The sequence below is a fragment of the Mauremys reevesii genome, linkage group 4 (genome assembly GCF_016161935.1).
Source record: "Mauremys reevesii isolate NIE-2019 linkage group 4, ASM1616193v1, whole genome shotgun sequence".
In the NCBI taxonomy this organism is placed as follows: Eukaryota; Metazoa; Chordata; order Testudines; family Geoemydidae; genus Mauremys; species Mauremys reevesii.
In genome coordinates this window covers 31,195,407-31,218,534 of record NC_052626.1, presented here as the reverse complement: position 1 = coordinate 31,218,534, position 23,128 = coordinate 31,195,407, and the positions used below count along the sequence as shown (strand labels likewise).

At 43.2% G+C, this 23,128-nt stretch overlaps 1 protein-coding gene across 6 annotated transcripts in view; it reads right to left on the bottom strand.

Annotated features, from left to right (window-relative positions):
* Positions 1 to 23,128, bottom strand: part of TTC7B (tetratricopeptide repeat domain 7B) — a 310,511-nt gene that overhangs the window by 106,205 nt on the left and 181,178 nt on the right. For all 6 annotated transcript variants that reach the window (XM_039537948.1, XM_039537945.1, XM_039537947.1 and 3 more), the window contains 2 exons: positions 15,461 to 15,533; positions 11,432 to 11,592 (listed from right to left, as the gene is read on the bottom strand). In XM_039537948.1, coding sequence (XP_039393882.1) covers positions 11,432 to 11,592; positions 15,461 to 15,533 — 234 coding nt within the window. The remainder of the gene's footprint in view (positions 1 to 11,431; positions 11,593 to 15,460; positions 15,534 to 23,128) is intronic.

Genomic DNA, 23,128 nt, shown 5'->3' with positions numbered 1-23,128 from the left:
CATGCCACTTCGAATGTTAAAATGACACCTGCCAAACTAAGTATTGGATAGAGTTTAAGACCAGAAGAAACCATTAGATCATCGAGTCTCATCTCCTGTGTATCACAGGCCATTACATTTAAATCAGTTCCCCATTTTGAGCCAAATAACTCACATTTGACTAAAATATCATTTTCTGAAAGGCATCCAGTCTTGATATGAAGACATCAAGAGATGGAGGATCCACCACCTCCCTTGGTAGTTTGTTCAAATGGTTAAATCAACCTCACTATTAACATTTGTGCCTAATTTCTAATTTGAATTTATGTGGCTACAACTTCTAGTCACTGGGTCTCGTTTTGCCTTTCTCCAGTAGATTAAAAAAAAAGCCCTTTAATACCTGGCATTTTCTACCTATAAAAGTAGTTATACACTAATCAATCACCTCTCTCTCTTCTTTTTGATAAAATAATAGAGATTCTTTAAGATTCTCACTGTAAGGGTATGTCTACACTACTCGCTGGATTGGTGGGCAGCAATCAATCCAGCGGCGATTGATTTATCGCGTCTAGTCTAGACGCAATAAATCTACCTCCAAGCGCTGTCCCATCGACTCCTGTACTCCAGCGCTGCGAGAAGCATAGGGAGAGTCGACAGGAGAGCCGCAGCAGTTGACTCGCCACGGTGAAGACGCCATGGTAAATTGATCTAAATATGTCGACTTCAGCTATGTTATTCAGGTAGCTGAAGTTGCGTAACTTAGACTGATCCACCCCCCAGTGTAGACCAGGGCTAAGACATTTTCTCTAGCCCTTGAATAATTTTGGGGGGCTCTTTTCTGCACACTCTAAATTTTTAACACCCTTTTTAAAAGTGGCCACCAGAATGGCAAGCAGTATTCCAGGATCCATCCCATGAATACCATATACAGAGGTAAAAATCACCTTTCTACTCACTACACCCCTATTTATACATCCAAGGGAGTTGTGAACAACTGATCTAGGTGGATAATCTACATTTATATTTATATTCCCTCCAAGATGTATGAGTCAGGCTAAGATTTTGTCATGGATATTTTTAGTAAAAGTCACAGACAGGTCATGTGGAAGTCCACGACCTGTCCTGTGACTTTTACTAAAAATATCCATGAAAAATGGGGACCTCGAGGCCCACTGCGGCTCGGAGCTCCAGGGTCTCTGGCCATCCGTGGCTTGGAGTTGTGGACCCCTGCCACCCGCAGCAGCTGCTGGGAACTGGCGGGTCCCCTGGCTCGCAGTGGGAGCTCCATGTTGCCCCTGCCACCCCAGAACTCCAGGGAGATTGGAGCACTGTTCATCTGAAGGCCGCATCGTCTCTGGCCTGCTGGATAACTGCATAGTGTGTGGTGAAAGTATGAATGTAGGACCACATCGCTGCTCTGCAGATTTCCTGAGTGGGAACCTGAGCCAGGAACGCTGTTGATGAAGCCTGCACCATAGTGGAGTGTGCAGTGATTGGAGGTGCAGGAATCCCCACCAGGCTGTAGTACTCATGAATGCAGGATATGATCCATGACGAAATGCATTGCAACGACACAGGCAGACCTTCCATTCTGTCCACCACTGCCACAAATAACTGGACTGATTTTCTGAATGGCTTTGTTCTCTTGATGTAAAAGACTAGTGCCCTATGGACATTCAGTGAATGAAGTCTCTGCTCCCTGCCGCTGGAATGTGGCTTAGGGAAGAATTCCAGGAGAAAGATGTCCTGGTTGATGTGAAACTGCGACACAACCTTCGGTAGGAAAGTAGGATGAGGACTGAGCTGAACCTTGTCCTTATAGAACATGGTGTAAGGGGACTTTGATGTTAGGGCCTTAAGTTCAGACACCCTCGTGGCCGAGGTTATCGCTACCAGGAACATGACCTTGTAAGAGAGGTAGAACAGGGAGCACAATGCCAAGGGTTCAAAGGGCGGTCCCATGAGTCTACAAAGGACAAGGTTGAGGTCCCAAGCCGGGACAGGCTGCCGGACATTAGGGTGTAGCCTGTCGAGATCTTTTAGAAATTGGCTGACCATAAGAGTGGCCCTCCGCACCCTGGTGGAAGGCTAAGATGGTGTCCAAGTGAACCCTTACTGATGACACTGAAAGCAGGCCAATGCTTCAATGGAGGAGATAGTCCAGAATAAGCGGTACTGAGGCTAGCATCGGGAACGAATAGTGCTGTGCCGACCAGATTGAAAATCTCTTCCACTTGGCAAGGTAGGTAGCTCTCATAGAGGGTTTCCTGCTGCCAAGGAGGACTTGTCTAACCTGGTCTGAATAGGAAAGCTTCGCCAGGTTCAACCGCGGAGCTTCCACCCCATGAGGTGCAGCAACCTGAGGTTCGGATGTTGGAGACAACTGTGATCTTGTATCAGAAAGTCTGGGAAGAGCGGCAGGGTGACTGGAGCTTCCACAGACATGTCTAGGAGAGATGTGTACCAGTGCTGGTGGGGTCAGGCTGGAGCTATCAAGATGACCTGAGCTTGTTCCCTCTGGATCTTGAGGAGTACCTTGGGAATGAGCAGTATGGGCTTAAAGGCGTATAGGAGACAACCTCCCCATGGGAGGAGGAACGCATCCGCGCTGGAGCTGGGCTGTGATTTTAGAAGGAGCAGAACTGCTGGCACTTCCTGTTGTGTTGCGTAGCTAAGAGGTCTATCTGGGGAAATCTCCACCTCTGGAAGACTGAATTCACGACGTCCGGGTGAAGGGACCACTCGTGGCCGTGAGGGCTGGAGTGCCCAAGAGGCTCCATGGTCGTGCCGAGCCTCCTTGGCAGTCTTTTTTGGACACTGGATGTTTCAAAGATGGCACCGGAGCACTGAAAAAGAAACTGGGAGCGGCAACCCCGGCGCCTGGGTCTGACTGAGATCGGAGAGCTGTCTCCATGAGGAGGATTTTAAGGTGCTGCTCCCTCTCTTTAAATGTTCTCGGTCAGAATTCCTGACAGATCTTGCAGCAGTCTTTTTGGTGACCCTCCCCCAGACACTATAAACAGGAGGTGTGGGAGTCACTTTTAGGCATGTGTTTTGCGCAATCCTCGCAAATCATAGAATCACAGAATATCAGGGTTGGAAGGGACCTCAGGAGGTCATCTAGTCCAACCCCCTGCTCAAAGCAGGACCAATCCCCAGACAGATTTTTACCCCAGTTCCCTAAATGGTCCCCTCAAGGATTGAACTCACAACCCTGCGTTTAGCAGGCCAATGCTCAAACCACTGAGCTATCCCTCCCCCAATCTTGAAGCCTGGGGATCACGGCCTGCCCCAGTGACAAATAAGGGGGGGGAAGGAACCCCCCCGTAAGTGAAACTTGTAAGTGAACTAACTATGCTATACTAACCAACTAGAACTATCTATCTATAGCAAAAACCAAAAGTACTGCTAAGCTACATGCTGAAGCAAGAGCAAGGGGAAGATCCAGCTACTGTCACTGGCGGTAAGACGTAACTGAGGGGGTGGCGGATTGGCAGGGCCCTTTATTGAGTGCCATTAAGGCACGACTCCAGGGGGTGCTCAGGCCAACCCCAGGGATGCTGCTCGGGGAAAAATCTTCCGGCTAATGTGAGCGCGCACATGCACCTGAATGGAATTGACATGAACAAGAACTCGAACAACAACTCATTTCACTTAGGATAATGGACAGTTATCAAATGAATATGACTTGCAGCCATTATTGACCTGGGGAAAAATAAAGGGCTCCATATTCCACTGCTGACTCCTGAAACAGTGTAGCTCCGAAAAAATTCCCCATGGGCTAGGAAGAATTTTAGAGTTTTCAATTAAGATAATACATTTGCTTAAAATTTTATGAAATATTCTTGTAACAAAAAAGTTTTCTACCACACTTCAACAAATGTAAATGTTTAAACAGTGAGCTTAGTCTTCAGTTGCTTTCAGACCTGTTACCATATGTCTTTCCTTTTTTGAGCTTACAGCTTAACATTAAAATAAGATTCTTGCATTCCTCAAATATCCCTTCTGCTGTTCCTTATGCCTGCTACTTTAAAAAGCCTGTCAGCTGTCATCTCTTGGAGTCATCACTAATTTGCAGCATATTAGCAGTTATTGTTTATTACTTATTGTTTTAAGTGGCTTTTCATTAAATCAGGATGATCTCAGGTAACATACTAGACCTATTGATTTGGTAACATAATACCATAAGTTAAAAAAATACTAAGGTGAAAAAGCGACTACATAAATATTTAATTATGAAACATGAATCCATCCTACTAAGTGATAATTTGATGGCTAAGCATGAGGTAGAATAAATAAAAAGGTATTTGAAGATTTTATACTATAAATAGCAGAGACCATATAGAAACACGTACCTCATGAGACAACAATAAAAGACAGGAAGTTTGGGAATTGTAAAAATTGAGTTTTTAAGTAAAGGACTGTCACTAATCTCTCTCTCTTTGTGACTAAAATACAGTGATTTCATATATAACTGTATTATACAGATACATGTTTTGCACAACATAGTGAACGTGATTTGAACAAAATCTACTCTTTTTCACAGTATTAACTAGAATTCTTATCAACTGATAGGCAGAGGGGAAACAGTTCCTTGTAAGAACAAAACAATACAAAGTTCATAATGAAAATTTACAAAAATCTCTGTCCTAAGCAAACGGGTGGAACACAGGCAATTGAAGGATAAAAAAGTTATTTGCAATCAAATATCAAGGCAACATTTTCATAACTTATTTACTCTATCCTCTTTGAAGAGGGGGACAAACGTCTTGTCTACTTAGTCATGATACCACACTCATCATCAACATTCTAGCACTTAATACGTCTAGTTCTCTCTCTCCTCACCAACACTAGTACTGCGGCAAATTTACTTTGATATTTTAGTCACAAGAAGAACTCAAATTAGGCTGAAAAGTTTTTTGCAATGTCAAAAAAATTATTTACTGTGGGATCCTGTATGTGCATGGCCTGCCAGGACAGCCATTGGAAACTTGCCTGGGGAACACAGCAGCAGCCTTGACAAAGACTTGCACAAGTAGTTTTCTATGTTCTTTCCCCTCAGTATTTTCATGAGTCTTACATCATCAATGTAAGTCTCACAAAAAAGCAGTATCAATCATAGAAACAGCTTTACAGTAAATGCACATGGGAGTGGGGCAGAAAAAGGGAATACAGGTGTGTTTAAAATGTGCTTAAGGTAATTCATTTCATTTTGAAACTCTTGACACAACATAAAAGTCACCACAGGTAATTTTCTTGAACATGCACCCAAACATATAAAATGGGTACCTGTTAAACAAACCTATATTTACTCTACACCAAACAGGCAACTACTACTCAATATCTCTCTGTGGCCATAGTTTGGCAGACAAGTCCTACAGTTGAACTTTGCAGAAATAACAACAAGAGGAAATTTTCTAGTCTGTATCTTTGCGTTTGTAGGCTGATTGAGTTTGAAGAGTAAGCAATCTAAGGCTATGCCTATACTATGCAACTTTCAGCAACATGGCTGTGCCGCTACAGCCGTGCTGCTAAAAGGCATGCAGTGTAGCAGCTGTTTGTCGGTAGGAGAGAGCTCCTATAGACAAAAAACTTCCACCTCCAACGAGCGGCGTTAGCATTGTTGGCAAGAGCGCGCTCCAGCCGACAAAGCGCTGTTCACACCAGCGCTTGTTGTCGACAAAGCTTTTGTCTTTCGGGAGGGTGTTTTTTTTAAACACCTCTAAATGACAAAAATGTTCTCTTTCACTTGCCAGTGTAGACAAAGTCTAAGAGTGCTGGGATGGGATGAGGTTATGTCCTTTTGTGTAAGTTGAGATCCCAGTGCCTGATGGGGCAAAAACTTGTGTGATGAATTAATAAAGAATGCAGACCATCCATCCACCAGAAAAATTAGGATCAGCTGAAGCTGATCATCAGGCCTCAGTTTGGATTCTGATACTTGTGAAGAAAAAGGGTGGAGTAGAAGCTTTTTCTTTAGATTACGCAGTGGTGTGGTAATAGATTCAAAATTTTAGGTAATTCTAGATGTGAAAGGTGTTACATTTCTTCACCACAGAATATGGTTGTCTTCAGCAAAATACCTTGCAGCAATGTTGGTATGCCAAGCATACAGCTTTTAAATTTGTCCTGGAAAAATGATCTAAGCAGCATGTACTTCCTCCATCTGGTGGATTTATTACTACTTCATCTTATTTTTTCCTCCCTATGTTGCAAAGAATGAGATGTCAACTCTTCATGTGGAGAAGATGCTATGACTTGCAGGCAACACTAGAATGTGGTATTCACTCTCTCCCATAACTTCTTTTGCTTAGGATGGTTCTCGGGCCTGGAGTAAACTCTCTATTTCTTAACAAAGGGGTCACACTGCAAAAAGTGTATATGAATGGCTGTTCAGCAGTTTGTTTGTTTGTTCAGCAGTTTTTCTTGGCTGCCTATTAGAGCAATAAACCCTGTAAGACCAAGATGCAAATTTGGGGGATATACCAATAGCATACTTCTGACATGAGTGGTGCCAGCGCAAGAATCAATCTTGGAAAGGTACCAAATTTTAAAGGATTAAAATGTTGAACACCAGCAGTTAGCATTCACCCATCAATCAGCAGTTAGGCAAAATGCATCTCAGCAAGAAGAGAGGAGGACCAGGAAGAACTGTTTTATCAGCACAGCTTCTATTACCAGTTTACAGCTTTCCCTTGTGTTTTATGAAGGTATCACATGCAAACTTGAAATTAAAGCCACTTGACTGGAAAAAAACAAAAACAAAAACAAAACAAAAGCCCCGAAAGAATGGCAGGAAGGCACACAGTGTAGCATGTAGTGGTATTCAGTTATGCACAATGTAAATTAAATAATAAATGGCATAATTCACATACACTATGTATTTGTTTTTTAAATTTAGTTTTTCCACAAAGAGAGGATTATCTTCAACAAGCTGTAAAGCAACTTCTATATCCATGCTGTCAAGGCTGAATCCCCACTCTGTCACTTTGAGTACAGAAGGTGGGGGCTCGCAAGGATTTTAAAAATTAATACTTGCTACTCTAGTCTTGTATTAAACTCCCAAGGTTACAGCTTTTCTGTGACCGTGGCTTGGTAAACGTTGCCACCACCCAAATGCCAAAACCCCCTTGAACCCAGGAAGGAGCACTTGGGAATTCCTCCCTGTGGGGTACCCTCAAGCCCTTACACACACACACTCTCTCTCTCTCCCCCCCCCCGCCCCCCGCAATCTGGGGAAGAGCCGTGAAAAAAACTAAAGCTACCAGCTAATTAAACAACACTCACAAACCTCATAGGACACCAAAAATCCAATCGTGTTCTTAAAAAAAGTAAATTTTATTAAAAACAAAAAGGAAGAAAATACATCTGGAAATTAGGCTTTTGCTAGATTTTAAAAGAGCAATTCCAAAAATTAAGCACCCAAGATAGCTTTCTTGGGGGTTAGTTTAAAGGTGACAAGCAAACAAAGCATCTGGGGTTAGTACAGAGGAGTCCACAAGCCTTAAAAAATAAACAGAAATAAAACTAATCGCGTCTTTTTAGACATTCCCTAATTTTACTTACATATCTGAGGCTTCAGATAAGTAGGTTTGAGGTATGAATTGATAATCTATAATCATACCTGGCTTAAAGCTGCTTACAGCATTGCTGCCCATGTCCCTGCAACCCAGAGAGAACAATAGACAAAGGGAAAGTTTCTTTCCCAATTTTTAAAAGTTCTACCTTCCCATTGGCTCTTTTGGTCAGGTTCCCACTTCCTTTTCTTTACCTGGGGGACTTTTAACCCTTTACAGGTAAAGCATGCAGAGAACAACTACCAAGAGGGATTTTACAGCTAACTGGCTGGCTGGGTGTCCATCAAAAGGAGCTACCTCCCCTTTGCCCCCTCCCACACACTTCATTTATCACACATGCAAAAAAGTTTTAAATTATACTTTGATAGGGGAGTCTCTGATATGCAGCAACGAGGAGACTCAGAAGCCCCATACTATTTAATTTACTAAGATTCGGGATATCCTGGCCTGTGTCCCCAGAGGAAAAATAGAAAACAATTGAAATGTACAAAAAACCCAATTAAATACTAAAGAAAATAGAATGAATCAAGGAATGTTTGAGCATACTGAAAATTAGCAACTTTTGAGGTGTGTTATAGGGATCTCTTCTCACAGGTGGTGGGGGAGAGGGAATGGGGTTGCGTCATCTGTCAGCAGTTGCAGAGAGGGAAAATAGAGTCAGCTTACATCCAAAGCACTTTTGTAGAATAAAAAAAACTATCAAATACACTGCTACCTCGATGTAACGCCACACGATATAACACAAATTTGGATATAATGCTGTAAAGCAGTGCTCCGGGGCGGCGGGGCTGCGCATTCCAGTGGATCAAAACAAGTTCAATATAACACGGTTTCACCTACAACGTGGTAAGATTTTTTGGCTCCCAAGGACAGCATTATATCGAGGTAGAGGTGTATTTGTACATGATGTTTTACAAGTCAAAGATATAGTAATAAAACCTGATCATATAACTGAGGCTTATAAATCCCTGTAGAAAATAATATAATGATATGGAGAATTCAATACCAGGTTTAAATTATGGGCCACACTGTGGCTGCCCAAGAGAGAAGACAGAGAATAAGGAATCTTCACCATCCCTTGAACTCTCTGCAGGGGCCAGCCATGACCTGATGGGGTATGCTACCAAGCAGATTATCCACCCAAAAAGGGAACTAAGAGGGGTACAGCTGTACCAGCACAGGAGAGTAATTTCACATTCATTCTTTTTTCAGAGGCTGGCAGATTTCCCACTCTGATGTCTGCACTGACTTCCTTTCTCCCCTCTCCCAAAGACTCTTCAGGAATTCTAGCCCACTAAGATCTGTCCAACTAGGTTTTCCACCAAGGGACCTGTACCGCATAATCTGGCCAGTGACTTAAAACCACAATCTTGTCCTAAATTAAGAATAAAAGATTGCCCCTTATTTTTTAGTGTGTTGGAATTAGTGTGGAGCTAGGTTTAGGCTCAAGATTCAATGTAAACAATTGTTTATCTTTTTCTTTTCTCAATTTGAAAAACCCACAGACGTATACTGAAATGTACATATAGGAATAAAGGAATTGCCATACTGGATCACATGCATCCGACGAAGTGGGTATTCACCCACGAAAGCTCATGCTCCAATACGTCTGTTAGTCTATAAGGTGCCACAGGACTCTTTGCTGCTTTTACAGATCCAGACTAACACGGCTATCCCTCTGATACTGGATCATACCCTACTCCACCTAGTCCAGTACCCTATCTCTGACAATAGCAAGATACTTCAGAGGAAGATGCAAACAACCGCCTCACTCAGTAGTTAAAGACTGTCTCAAGACCTGAAGTATGATGTTTAATATCTTTCAAAATTTTTGGTTCTTGAGAAAAGAATTGGAGGAGGCACAGATGTTTGTGTACGAATCTGAGAAATGGATAGATGATGCAGAAATTGTGAAACAGAGGAGGCAAGAGATGACGCAGTAGGTGATAATATTGCACAAGTAGGGTGGCATATTGCTGTGAAGGGCCTTTGAAGTCAAGTGCACAAAGACTTGAAGTGATGCAGTTCAACAGTGGGAGCAACTGGAGAGATTCAGGGAGAGGTGAGGTTGATGTGGTACCTGGTCGGAGCGATGAAGGTGATCTTACCAACTGTGCTTTGTATGGATTTAACATGGAGTGGGAGGTGACCTGGATATAAGGGAGGTCAGTAATCAAGATGGGAGAGAATGAGGGTTTGGATAAGAGATTTTGTTGTCTGAACTGAAAGAGGATGACTCATGCAGGGATAAGTGGCAAAATTTGGAAACCGCCTGGATGTTCAGGGTAAGAGAGGGATGAGTCAAAGATGATCCTCTAATTTATGGGGTGATGGAATGACAGGGAGGATAGCAGAATTGTCAACAGCAAATGAGAATGAAGGAGTTGGGAGGGAAGAAGAGGAATTCAGCTTTGGCATTGTTAAATTTAAGCGGACAGTGAGTCATTCCAGAGTAGTCATCAGAGAGCAAGACTGAGATGTGAGATTAGACAGAAGCAGACAGATCAGGAGTTGAGTAGTATATATGAGAGCTACCAGCATAAAGATGGAAGCTGAAACCAGGAGAGGAGCAGATTACACAGAGAAGGGGCTCACCCAAAGAAACAAGTATGGGGCAGTCTCAGAAGCAGCAGGCACAAATTCAAAAGCTTCAAGGGGTCAGATTTCAAAAAGGAGGGTCAAAAGCAGTGATAAGATCCATGAGGATGAAATACAGACCATGTGATTTGGCCATGAAAAAGTTGTTAGAAATCTTGGTGACAGCAGTTTTATGTTATTAGGAAACAATTTCTAATTGAGGTAAGTCTGTTCTCTCCAACTGGTTCAAAATATTGATTTTTTTTTATTGCCACGAAGTTATATATTAGTTTAAAAATAGTTTATATTTTAAACTGAAAATTCTATTACTATCATATCTATTAAATGGGCATCTGATAAAGACTAATACATTTTTTAAACGTTTGAATTAATGTTGAATTGTCAGCAACTTAGTTTAGGATGCTTAAAATGCTGTGGATCATAACCTGGAGTAGCTGACACAAACTTCTTTATCAGAATAAAACATTGCTGGTCTTACTGAAGTCAAAGGGAGTTTTGCCATTGACTTCAGTAGTGTTATGATTTCACGCTGAAACTTTTGACCTTATTGTGGGTTCCACTGAAATATATACTAATTTTATACTGAATTTAAATGCATCTTTACAGAATTATGAAATCCAACTATATTTAAGGGATGTCATCCAACAACAAAGGAAACTGTGGTGCCTGTGTGTGTCCCAAGCAAAATACAATGAGTATGCACAACAAAAAATGAATTGTTTTTAATATGATAAAGAACCTTCCACCAAATTTGTGCTTCTTCCACTTCAGTTGTTTAATTATGCACCTGTTGATTCCTGATGACTGGCCATTAAACACAGACAAAGTAGCACAGCGACTTTATACAATAAACACATTAGTGGATTTTTATCCTTAGAAGACGACATTATGAAACTACATTTTTTTTGTGAAAGTATCATATAAGCTTTTTTAGATTGCTACATAAAAATATACAACCCAGGAGAATATTGTAAAACATGCTAAGTGGGAAATTTTTAAAACAAATAACCAGTATATGGAAAACCACCAAAAATACAGGGCAGCTGTTTGAAACCTATTTTCAACATTTAAAAAAGCCTAAAATGCTAAGAAACAGCAATAGTATTGAAAACAATTACAATGCATTGGAGAAAAAAAGAAAACTAAAATAAAAAAGATTGCAATCTTCAAAAATAACCTCTCTTACCATTAATGAGATAGGGAGCCTACTACTAGCCAACAAAATTCAGGAGTTGTGAAATAGGGTATATGGAAATAGATGCACTGAAAGTACTCACATGAAGTTTTCTGGATATTCACTCAAGGCCATGTCAATTATATTCAAAGCATCATGATAGTGTTTCTGGGCTGACAGCAAGAGTGCAAGGAGATGCAAAGAGTTGGCATCATCTCCTTGAAGTTGAAGAGCCTGACGAACATAACCTAAAGCTTCTGGTATCTGAGTAAAAAAAATGCTGAGAAGAGTTATTATTAGAAATACCACTTGCTATAATTTCACTGCATGTATATAAACATTCAAAGTACATGTAATACTTGTAGAAATTATGCAAAGCTGTATAGGCTCACATAAAATACTAACCAGAAATATACAAGCAGACTTGACATTTTACAGTGAACATTAAAAGCTCCAAAGTAATAAATCAACCTCTGAAATGAGATAAAATGTGTTTAAATTTATGCATAGCAGTCAATACCAGACCATTGCATCTAATTCATTCCTTTTCTCCCATTTACAACATTTTAAATCTCTTTTTAATGATGCTCAAAAGATATTTTATTTTAACTTCAGCTCAAGTATACCTGAATAAGCACACAGCTAGATTTCAGAGTAATCTTTCTTCTTTATAACTCCCCATAATCACCAAAGTTATATATGCTTTTGTTTAAACAAATGCTTCAAGTGTTGAAATGAATGTACAATGTAAAATTGCATTTCATAAAGCAATGTGCTTCTGAAGTAAAAAGGAAATTCTGGCAAACTCATAACAGTTGGGATTCCCTCCAAGATCTCTTTCCACTCAGCTTCCCAGGAACTCAGTTCAACTCGAGACTTCACTCAGGTATCTTTATTTGGCATGCAGCAAAGCTACGCTGAGCTGATTAGACCCAAACACAGAGTATGGATGCAGGGTACATCACAGATCCAAAGTTACACAGAAACCCTCTCCCTTTATATACATCTACACATCTCACTGCATTTACTATACATTGCATTACAAATTTTGGGATTACCAAATACTTGGTAGGAACCAATTCTCGTACAGCATGCTGTGTCTACGCACTGGCCATGTTCAACCTACTCTTTACCTCATCTTTACATTTTCAGCATATCTTGTCCATTGTTATCTTGTTCTTTGCAAATGGTTCCCTAGGCATTCCCTCCCCATACCTTAGCTAGTTCAGACATTCTGTCTCAGTTGACTGAGCCATTTTCCTAATTTAGTTACACAACTGTTTTCAGCCTGCTCATCTATTTACTTCCCTAAACCAGTCTTCCAAGAAATGAGGCCTCCCCCATGTTTAATTACTCATGTCAAGCCAGACTGACATTTCACTGCCTTTGGGGTTTTAAAAATATTTTTTCAATATTTTTAAACATTTGTTGTATTTTCATTACATTTTGGGATTTTTTTTGTGTGCTTTTTGATGCGTATTACCCAGCAACACATTCTCAGGACAACAGTAATTGTAATAATTTGAACTACCATTAATATCAGGCTCAAACCCAGGGGATGCAAGCTCACCTCCTCTGGTACAGCCCACCAATGTATTTCCAATGCCTGTACAGTATTGTCCCTAATCTTTTGTTCCATGGCTATTTAGTAACATGTTCTTTTCCAATTCCGATATAGTGGTTTTTACCATGGGCCATCTTGTGAAAGGGGAAATATGAAGAACAGCTGAGGTGCAGAAGTCTGGAAACCCTATTGGGAGTTCACTGGATGAGCTTTCTCAGCAGGTGGACATCCCTGCAGAGCTTTCAATATTTTTACTTCCTCCTCCAGTTGCTTCTTCTCTTTTTCAGGCTGCCAAAAGGGTACCCATAGTCTTCCATGTTCCTGATCTCCTTGTCCCTCACCCAGAATCCCTTGCCCTTGGGGCCAGATTCCACTTGGAAAAGTTAGCTTCAGCTACTGACACTGCTGATTTATTTAACCCCAACCAGCACTCAGTTCTGGCTAAGAAACTGTCCAAATGATTGGGATCAGGGTTGAACTGCAAGAAATTTCTTGCATTCTGGGGAAGCACCATTCATGCCACTTCAATGTGCGCTTGCTCTCCTCTTGCTAGTATATTATGCACATTATACTCTCAGAAATTCCACCTCCAAAGGAGGCGATCTGCTAGCTCATGTGGACCTTCCATCCAATGCTTCCGCTTGAGTTGATCTTAAATTATATAGTACTCATACCAACTGTGCCCCTAAATTTGAGTCATCAATAGTATGACCTATAACCTGCAACCATAAACGCCCCAAAGATCTCTGCCATAACTTATCTCAATTCTGCTTATTTAAGTGGTTCATCTTTTTCAAGATGATTCTTTTCAGTAACAATCTTTCCACCGTTGTTCCCTTCCCCTTCTACCTGAACTATAATTGGAGCAGGGAGATCAGGGGCATGCCCATAACCTCTGGATATATTATTCAACTCAGCCTGCAGGTATCTTGTTTTAGCAGTGTCCAAAGCAGGAGAGCAGTAGCAACTTGCACAGGCCCTGCTGCACAGATATATCCCATGGCTACAGTGAAAACTAAGGAAAATGCTTCTGGGTCCTGCCTCCCATTATGCTGGTATCTCCACAACTCATCCTGTAAGTTTGCTACTTGTTCTACAAGCTAGTTATGTTCCTCCCTCATTTCCTCACAGCTTTTATTTTTCTCCAAAAACGCCTCATTGGATTGCACTGCATGTACCTTGTGTATCTTCTTTTCTTCTCCAATCTATTTTTTCCTTTCCTAATTTGTGGATCTGGATCTTTAAGTCCTTTAACTTCCTGATCCAAGCCTCCAATGTCCAACATTAAGCAGTTTTTTGCTTTTCTTTTTTCCATATTTTATCCAGCACTATTTGTTGGAGTTTCTTTTCCACCTGATTCTAGTCTCTCCCTACTACATTTCTGGGGTGTAAGAGCCAGGCTTACAATAACCTGCTACAGAAACCTGTGATATCATAAGACAGTCCATTCTTCTCCAATGTGACATTTTTGCTGTTCATTAGCAATAAAAAGTAGTCACCTAGAGTATGTAAACTACTCTGTTCCAATCTAGCTCCTAAAATAAACCTGACACAGGAAAAAGCCTACGACATATAGAAAGCAGCTATATATTACACAAATTAATGCAATGCAAGATACAATTCTAGCTCCTTTAAATGTAACAGCTGTACAAGGACATGATTCAGGTTGTGTTTTAAGAACACAACTTAACTCCCACCTCTTTCTGCAGATTTATAAGATTTTTCTTTTCTTTTTAAACAGATATTTGTAGTACTGTTTACAACAAGCAAACCATCCACAAGTATTCAGAGAACATGTACTTTTACATGGCCATGAGGCACAAGAATTTGATTCCTAGTCTCCTACTTCTGACCCTTAGTGCTGGGTATGCTGTGGCAGAATACTGGATTAAAGGGCAACACTGACAGACTCTGAGGGAAATGCTCCCTGTATTGATGTTAGCCACAGTGCAGGGCCTGCAGGGAAAGAGCACAGGGCCGGCTCCAGGCACCAGCGAAGGAAGTAGGTGCTTGGGGCGGCCAATGGGAAGGGGTCTGGGTCTTCGGTGGCAATTCAGCAGCAGGTCCCTCAGTCCCTCTCGGAGCCAAGGAACTGCTGCCAAATAATGAAGCAGCACGGTAGAGCTGCTGCTGAAGTGCCACCGATCACGGCTTTATCTTTTTCTTTTTGACTTCACCACTTGGGGTGGCAAAAAAGCTGGAGCCGGCCCTGAAAGAGCAGAAACCATCTATTCATTAAATGAGGAAGTGGAATTAAGCATGTCTAGGTACAGAATTCAATACTCCGAGGACAGATATAAATCATGTAACAGATGATCAGAATTTATAACGAGTGCACACAGAAAGAGTAATTGGATCCTTAGGATAATAAAATATTCCATTGTTAAAAATGGCTGATGCTCCTTAATGGTATATTATACATTGGTGAACACAGCTTGCACCAGGCTATGAAAACACATGAATTATTTTGTTTGCTGTTTACCATTGCTGTGTCCATTTACACAGGTCAGAATTTCTATCTTCATATCACGATGTGGAGTTTTAATATATTTGACAAGTAGAACTAACCTGTCTAGATATGGCAAGCTGCAGTGCCAGGTAAAATGCTGCGAGATGATCTGTTGGAGACAAACTGTGGGCCCTGAAAAAAATCGAAACACAGTTAGTCTATTAAGACATGTTAACTACTATACATTCAGATCTCTTTTTGACTTGTCGTTGGTTCATATTTTGACATAGGAGGACGTGCCAGTCTTCTGTCCCTCCCACACTGGATTGGTTATAAAGTGATTGCTCTTAACAACCCTGGGTTAAACAGAAACACCTTTTGGTTTTGCACAGAGTCCTTTTAGTGCAAGCAGACTATGTACCTTCAGTGCAATCTTAGAAGTGGATGAATTGAAAAGTAAGAATTCTCATTAATTACGTCTAATCCCAGGTCCATGCCAGACACACCTATGGAAGAGTTATTTGCACTAAGAACTCAATTTCTCACAATTAACTATGGGGATCTTATTTTACATTAAAAATTCAATGTGCTTTACAGTGACAATGAGAAGAACGATGCCAACTTCATGACAGGAACCCGAGCCATCCCACTGATGCAGGGCAGGATGATGCTGAAGGCTAGACCTCAAGGAAAGGGAATGTACAGTGGAGTGAATCTTACTGTTGCACACCCTCCAGTGAGTGTTGCAGAATCCAGAAATCTGATCATACTCTCAACAACCCAGTATTCTGTACCTCCCTGGGGACCAGGCAGATGAGTCAGCCTGTCCAACTACAGGCACTCAAGAAAAAGGTAGGAGGGTATCCTGCTTCGCTGCTGTGCAGGAATTTTCCAGCCATCCCTTTCCCGCCATAGCACAGGGCAGGATAAGACCCCATATTTAAAAGGAGAGAAGAAATAGAGAGCAATGTTTCTTTTAAAAATAAACATTACTGCAGCACACAAAAAAGAAAGTAGGGGGCCCAGTAACACCACCACTTTAGGATTAGACACTTAGGCCTGGTCTACACTAGGGTGGGGGGGTCGAACTAAGGTACATGACTTCAGCTACACAAATAGCGTAGCTGAAGTCGAACTACCTTAGTTCGAGTTACTTACCCGTCCAGACGCCGCGGGATCGAAGTCCGCGGCTCCCCCGTCGACTCCGCCACCGCCGTTTGCGGTGGTGGAGTTCCGGAGTCGACGGGAGCGCGTTCGGAGTGCGAACTATCGCGTCTAGATGAGACGCAATATATCGAACTCCGAGAAGTCGAACGCTACGCGTCGACCCGGCAGGTAAGTATAGACCTACCCACAGTTAATGAAAATATCACTTTTCTGTTTGAAACATTTGTATCTATATTTATCATAAGTAACACCACAGGTTACTACAACAAAGAAATTAGAGGAAAAACATTTTTCTCTCAATTTTTTCCGGTTTTTTACTTTGTGCATTTGACAGAATTTTGCGTATAGACCATTTTGCTCCTTCTCCTGTAGAGTCAGATTCCATTGCAGTTTGTGTGTTTGGGATTTTTTTTTTAAACATAGCAACAAAAGAGAAAAAGGATGTTAAAAATAAGTAAAAACACAAATACTGTCTGGTGAAAACTAAGGCATTAAGGGTAGAACCTAACACAATTTCTAAACTTTGCTTTTAAAACAAGACTAGATTTCAAATTGATTGTGTTCTCTAACGGAGGTTATATTACAAATAGGACATAAAATAAAGATGCCAAGAAAATCTAGTCAGAATTCTTTTTTCAGAGAAAAAACATTGCTATCCTTTATGATCATGAAGGGAACCTTCTACACATGACTTGATCAGAGCGGTCATCCTGAATGTGCAGAAAGACAGTTCCAGTGGCTTGGTGGCTTCCCATAATACAGTTGCTTCCCTAATAACCTGTATTGTTGGTGAACCAAGTATTTCAGCTTCTACCATTCCTGAAGACCAAATTTATTTTCAAGAAGTGGGATGGAGTAAAGAGCACAGACAATCTGGAAAAAGTGCAAATAAGCATTCCTAGAAGTGACAATTTTTAAATGGAGTTGCCCTCCTCAGTCATAAAAACAACGGAGCTAGCAACCTTATTAACCACAGACACACACATTTCCAGCAGGGTTATATGCTGATGAATGTCAGCTCTAAGTGACGCTTCACGCTACCAGACAAGTCAATACCAAACTTTCTAAAATTACTGTTTTCCTCCTCTTTGAAGCAAATTATAATGCTGTTAAGGTCCAGCAACTCCAACCGTTGTAAATGGTCAATCCATTTTATACATGTATGTTTGAGCCAGTCACATCTGCAGTGTTACCATGTCCTGGTCGCAATACTGGAAGTGTTTTTTTAAAGCCTACTCTAACTGTTCACTGTCATTTTGAAATCCTATCCCACATGTTTTCACTAACAACTCCAAAGATACTTCAATTTAAAACTTTGGTACAAATTAATAATAAGAAATACCAGTTGACAGAATGAACATATAATTTTGATTTCAAGTAAATTGAAATTGTGCATTCAGACTGCTAAATACAGAACACCACAGTGTAGGTTTCAAGTACGAACTGGTAATATAGAAATACAAAATATACAGCTTTTAAGAAAGGAAAAGAAGTAATCACCATTTTCCAAGGCACTCTATGTTTATATGCCTCTATTTAGGACAAAAATTTCAAAGCTTCAAATCACTAAAAAATTAAAATTCCATCCACACTCTACAGCTATAGGGCATCCATAAAAGCTCACTGAACAGACACCAGATATGTTTTCAGATATCACTGCTAACAAGTCTTAGAAACAGTATAGTTAAGAAGCCATCAGGAATCTTGTTAGTTGCTGTAAGTAAAGAAGCTGCAAAGATCCTAGGAGTAATAAAAACAGAAAATGAATGATAATGGTTGCATAGGGAAAAATATCTTCTCATGAAGTCCGAACTCATATGTTATTGCAGAGAAAGAATTCTAGTAACCCCCCTGTCCCATATACTATTCGGTATTTTTCACAGGGTTTCAGCCCAAACATTTACTGTACATCCTTTTCTAGGACAAAATACTGTAAGAATAACAAAAATCAGACAAACGGCACAGTCTCTGCTTTATCAAGGCACACAGCATTTCCATTAGGAAGCTCACATTTTATTAATTTACAAGTGCAGTAAAATACAGATCAAGGAAGCAACCAAGGTTTGGTACATGCTGCACACTTTAATCCTTGGGAAAATGGCAAGTAACCATACAGATTACTAGCAGAGACTTGCTTCCTAAGGGTTTTTGGATCTCCATGGCAAGCTGGAAGATGAGGAAGAGATAGTTGCAGCTACGTAGTGAGCAGGGAAGGACTGGCTTCAGTCAAGAGTCTCACTCTGTCCCTAGCTTTTGGAAGGCAACCACAGAGGCAGGCAAGTCATGTTAGGAATTCAAGCCAGGGATGAAATGACATACAAGCCGCCAGCAGCTGAGTAAATGGAGTCAGGCTGACAGCAGAGCAAGGCAAGGGAATGGGGAGGCAAGTTAGTTATTGATAGTTGGTAGTTGGTCCTGCTTTGAACAGGGGGTTGGACTGGATGACGTACGAAGGTCTCTTCAACCCTAATCGTCTATGATTCTATGAAATGGAGGTGGTCAAGTTTTAGAACTTTGTGGTGATGGCAGGAATCATTGTGGAACCCAGGGAGGGACCAGGAAGTGGAAAGTGCACATTGAGAATGGGTGACAGGAGAAATCATGTACTCAAAAAAGGCTGAAGGAGCTCAATCTATTTAGCTTAAGAAAGAGAAGGTTACTAGGGCATAGGAAGCCAACTCAACCAAATTGAGGCTTTAACTTTTTTAATTTCGGACTCACCCCTCCACACAGGGCAGGTGGAGTACGGTCCGCAGGTTAGAAGCCGCTGGGCTCAACTTGCTGCTCTTGCTAGCTATTTGAGCGGAGCTATCCCACAGCTGCGTGCTCTTTTCGCGCCACAGTGGTCAGAGCTCGGTCTCTGCTTCAGCCTTCCAGCTGGGACGGCTGGAGAGCCCAGAATTGATTCACTCGCTTTTTGGCGCTGGGAGTCGGCTTGGATCTGAGAACACATGGCCATGAATCCAAGCAGCCTGTTCCGAAATCCAGGGAATGATTCTGTCTGGTCGGTTTGAATCTGAGACCAGCAGAGGAGTCCAGGGACGAGTGCAGAGCACCTGCAGTCCCGCAGAGGAGTCCAGCAGAGAGCACTCAAGGGAGAAAGAAGAGACAGCCAGAATGAAAGAAGTCCCTGAAAGCCTGACCGGGAAGTGTGACCATGAGTAAGAGCGGGAGGACAGAATGCCTCCAAAGCTCGAAGGAGAAAAAATAGAAAGGCAAAGGATACAGCGGGGAGCAACCCGGCAGTGCCCGCCACTGGTGCAGCAGACGCGGGGAGAAAGGAGTGCTGACATCAACAGGTCCAGTGGTGGCCCCCGGCAGAACCCCAGGGACTGTTCTCAGGTGCTCTGCAGCACTGCTTGCCATTCAAGGGGGTTCCCCACCAGTGATGAATGAGGCTCCGAGGGCTCAACCGTGTGCAGGGACACTTTCCCCCCCCAGCCAGGATCTGGACAGGGAGGATCCCCGATTGAGAAGATCTAAGAGGCGACATCCCCCCCCTCTCAACTCTCCTCCCAGTAGGGAGGGCTTCATCACCCTCACAGAGATCCCCTACCAACAGGGGAATTAATATTATTCGGAATCAGGGAAATTTATATAAAAAAGAAATAAAAATAAAAAACATTTAAATTTAAATAAAAAAGAAAATAGAAAAATATAAAAACTATACAAAAATTTAAATCAGAGAGCAGCTGGAAAAGAAGCAGCAAAGCAACAGCAACTCAGAGGAAATTTCTTGGGATAAGTCTCTGCAGGCTCTCTTCAGCAAGCCACAAACTCTTGCGAGACAGCCTCTCCATGAGAGAGAGGGGGACCTGCGCAGCTCTTGGCAGTCTGTGCAGCTCCATCTGTCCTGGTCCGTGCTCACATCCGCTCTCTGTGTGTCGTTCCTGCTCTGTGCATCCCTTGTGTATTCTATCTGTGTGTTGTGTTAGTGCTGTGGTGTGATTGGTGTTTTTAGAAGTGTGTTAATCTGAAGTGCTTAAGTAAACTTTTATTGTGCACTTTGTTGCATAACTTAACAGACTTTTACTTAGACTTTTAGAGTGCATACAGTGAGTTTACTTTTAGGTGAGTTTTATGCAGGCCTAAATGACTTTGCTTATACTCAGTTTGCACTGCAGAGAGATGCCTTACAATGCCATCTTATCAAATCTTACACGTTTTCAGCAGGCAGAGGCAGTCTTGCTCACTTGCTCACTATCTGACGCGCTCTCTGTACTGAAGCTTACGCAGTGCCAGTGCAGCAGCGCTAAGCTAGCTTGCTACCCAGCCAAATGCAGCTGCAATGACTGCGCCAATGAGAGCCTGCACTAAATCTCCTCCCACTAGTGCAATCTCGCCTGCTCTTAGTTTGTTTTTCTCGACTCTCTCTTGATCTCCTGACTGTGTAACTTGTTGATGGTAAACTGTGTTTTGTTCAAGAAATGCACCTACTTTTTCGCATCATGTACACTACTGTTCGCATCACACCCGCTGGCTCGCGCATCACACGCGGCACAGACTATGAGAAAAAACATAGACGCGGAGGCGACTGGCAGAGACGGGGCCTTCCAGGGCTCCAGCGCCAAGGCAGAGAAGAGAGGGAGGGAGCAGCAGCACCAGGCAGGGAGGCGACAGGGCAGGTGGAGTGGAGGCAGAGCAGAGACATCGAGAGGACGACCAGCAGGCGGATCAGCAGCCAGGCACAGGAATGCAGGCGGGAGGAGCAAGACCGGCAGCAGGAGCATAGATGGGATGGAAGCAGCCCTCTGCGCAGGAGAGCGCAGGCAAGAGCTGCTGTCCCCCTGGAACCCCCCGCAGAAGTGACCGGTCTGGGCAAGTGCCCTGTCACCAAGGAGGAGGCCCTGAGCCAAGTGACTGCAGTGTCAGCAGAGTGTACAAGTAATGAACCAGACACCTACAGTCTGTACCAGTCTGTTGTCCCTACACCTACCCCCAGTCCCATCCCAATCCCTTTTCCCAAGTTGCTATTACTTTAACATTGTTGGTCAAGTTTTGTTTCAGTCTCTGTTTCAGCCATTTTGCACAGTGTTACCAGTTTGCAGTTTGGGGGGGATCATTGTTTCAGGACCACTTGCATGGGGCACACAGAGACACAGGGGGTACAGAGGCACAGCAGGGCCACATTGCAGGTGTAGTGTGTGGGGCTGAGGATGCTGTGTGTGGTGGACACATCCCGGGTCTTTCCCTCAATGTATGGGTGTGGTGCTGCCACATGCCCCGGGTCCCCTGCAGCGTCCCCCCCCTGCCCCCTGACCCCGTCATCCACTCCCTCCCCCTGCCCCTCCCCCACCCCCCCCCCACACCTCACCAGCCCCTCACCCTAAACCCCCTTCCTCACCTCCCCCCCCCCCCCAACGCCCCCCCAACCCCCTCCCCCCAAACCACCCCATCACTTCACCACCCACCAACCCACCATGACCTTCCCCTTAACCCTTCAATTAAAAACGATGTTTCACAAATAGAAAAACATTTAATTAGTATTATTTTCAAAACGTAAAACTTAAAAAATTTTTTGTTAAATTTTAAACTAGTGGGGAAAATTGGGAAAAGTTAGTCTATGGGGGCTCTCTGAAAAATGCTTCACAGGTTAAGCTCTCAAGCCTCAAGTGGCATATCAAAGCTCACCCTGCTCCTCTGCTCTGCGGCTTTTCTTCTCTCTCTCTCTCAGCCAAGCCTGGGATCTGGCAGCCTCTCAAAGGCCAAAAAGCCTTGCTCCCAACCACCCAAGCCTTGGGCTCTCACTCCAGCACAGCAGCACGGGAGCACACAGCAAGCAGTCAGCACTGGGATATTCAAGCGAGCAGCGTCCCTTCATGTCTCCGTTCTTGCCTCCACCACCATTCAGCACTCTCCACCACCCACCCCTTCTTGCTCAGCCAGCTCCACACCATTTCCAACTTGCAGCTTCAGGGTTCGCCTGCCTAGGGCTTCATGAGCCAGGGGCCGAGCGAGGAGCACTGTAGGAGGATCACTGTCCCCATCTGCATCCCCAACATTCTGGCCTGAGTCCGAAAGGAAAGACCGCCTGCCTGGAGGAACGAACCTGCAGACTGCGAACCTCATGCCCCCCGCCCGCGCCTGACCCCGCTGCGAATTTGCCCCTTGCCCCCACCCTTGCTTGCCAGCTTGCAAGCCCATTGCAGCACCCAGGATGTCGCTGGTACCCTGCTGGCTGGTGCTCTGGTGCCTGGAGTGGATAGGGATGATGGGGATGTGACATGGTGGGGGAATCCATCTATAGCCCCCGTCGCCTGATCATCTGACATGATGACTACCAGTCAGAGCAGTTGGAGATTTCGATTGCTCGAGCTTTTTGCTGAGCGACTTGCTTGACACAGAAGACAATCCCATGATGGGAGCCGCCCGCTACTGAGGGGTAGCTGTCTAGCGTAAGTGCCTGGCTGGCTGGCTTTTGGCGCTTCAGGCTGGCGCTTCAGCACTGGCAGCTGCACAGTCAGTCCTGCTCAGTTCCAGGCAGGGGACAGCAAGTCACACAGGACAGAAGTGTCACAGTTCAGGAGAAGTTTTCGCAGCCACTCTGTGTCATCCCACTCCTGCAGCACCATGCAGTCCCAGCCATGCCTGTCTGTGTCTGTTCCCGGGCCCAGACCACA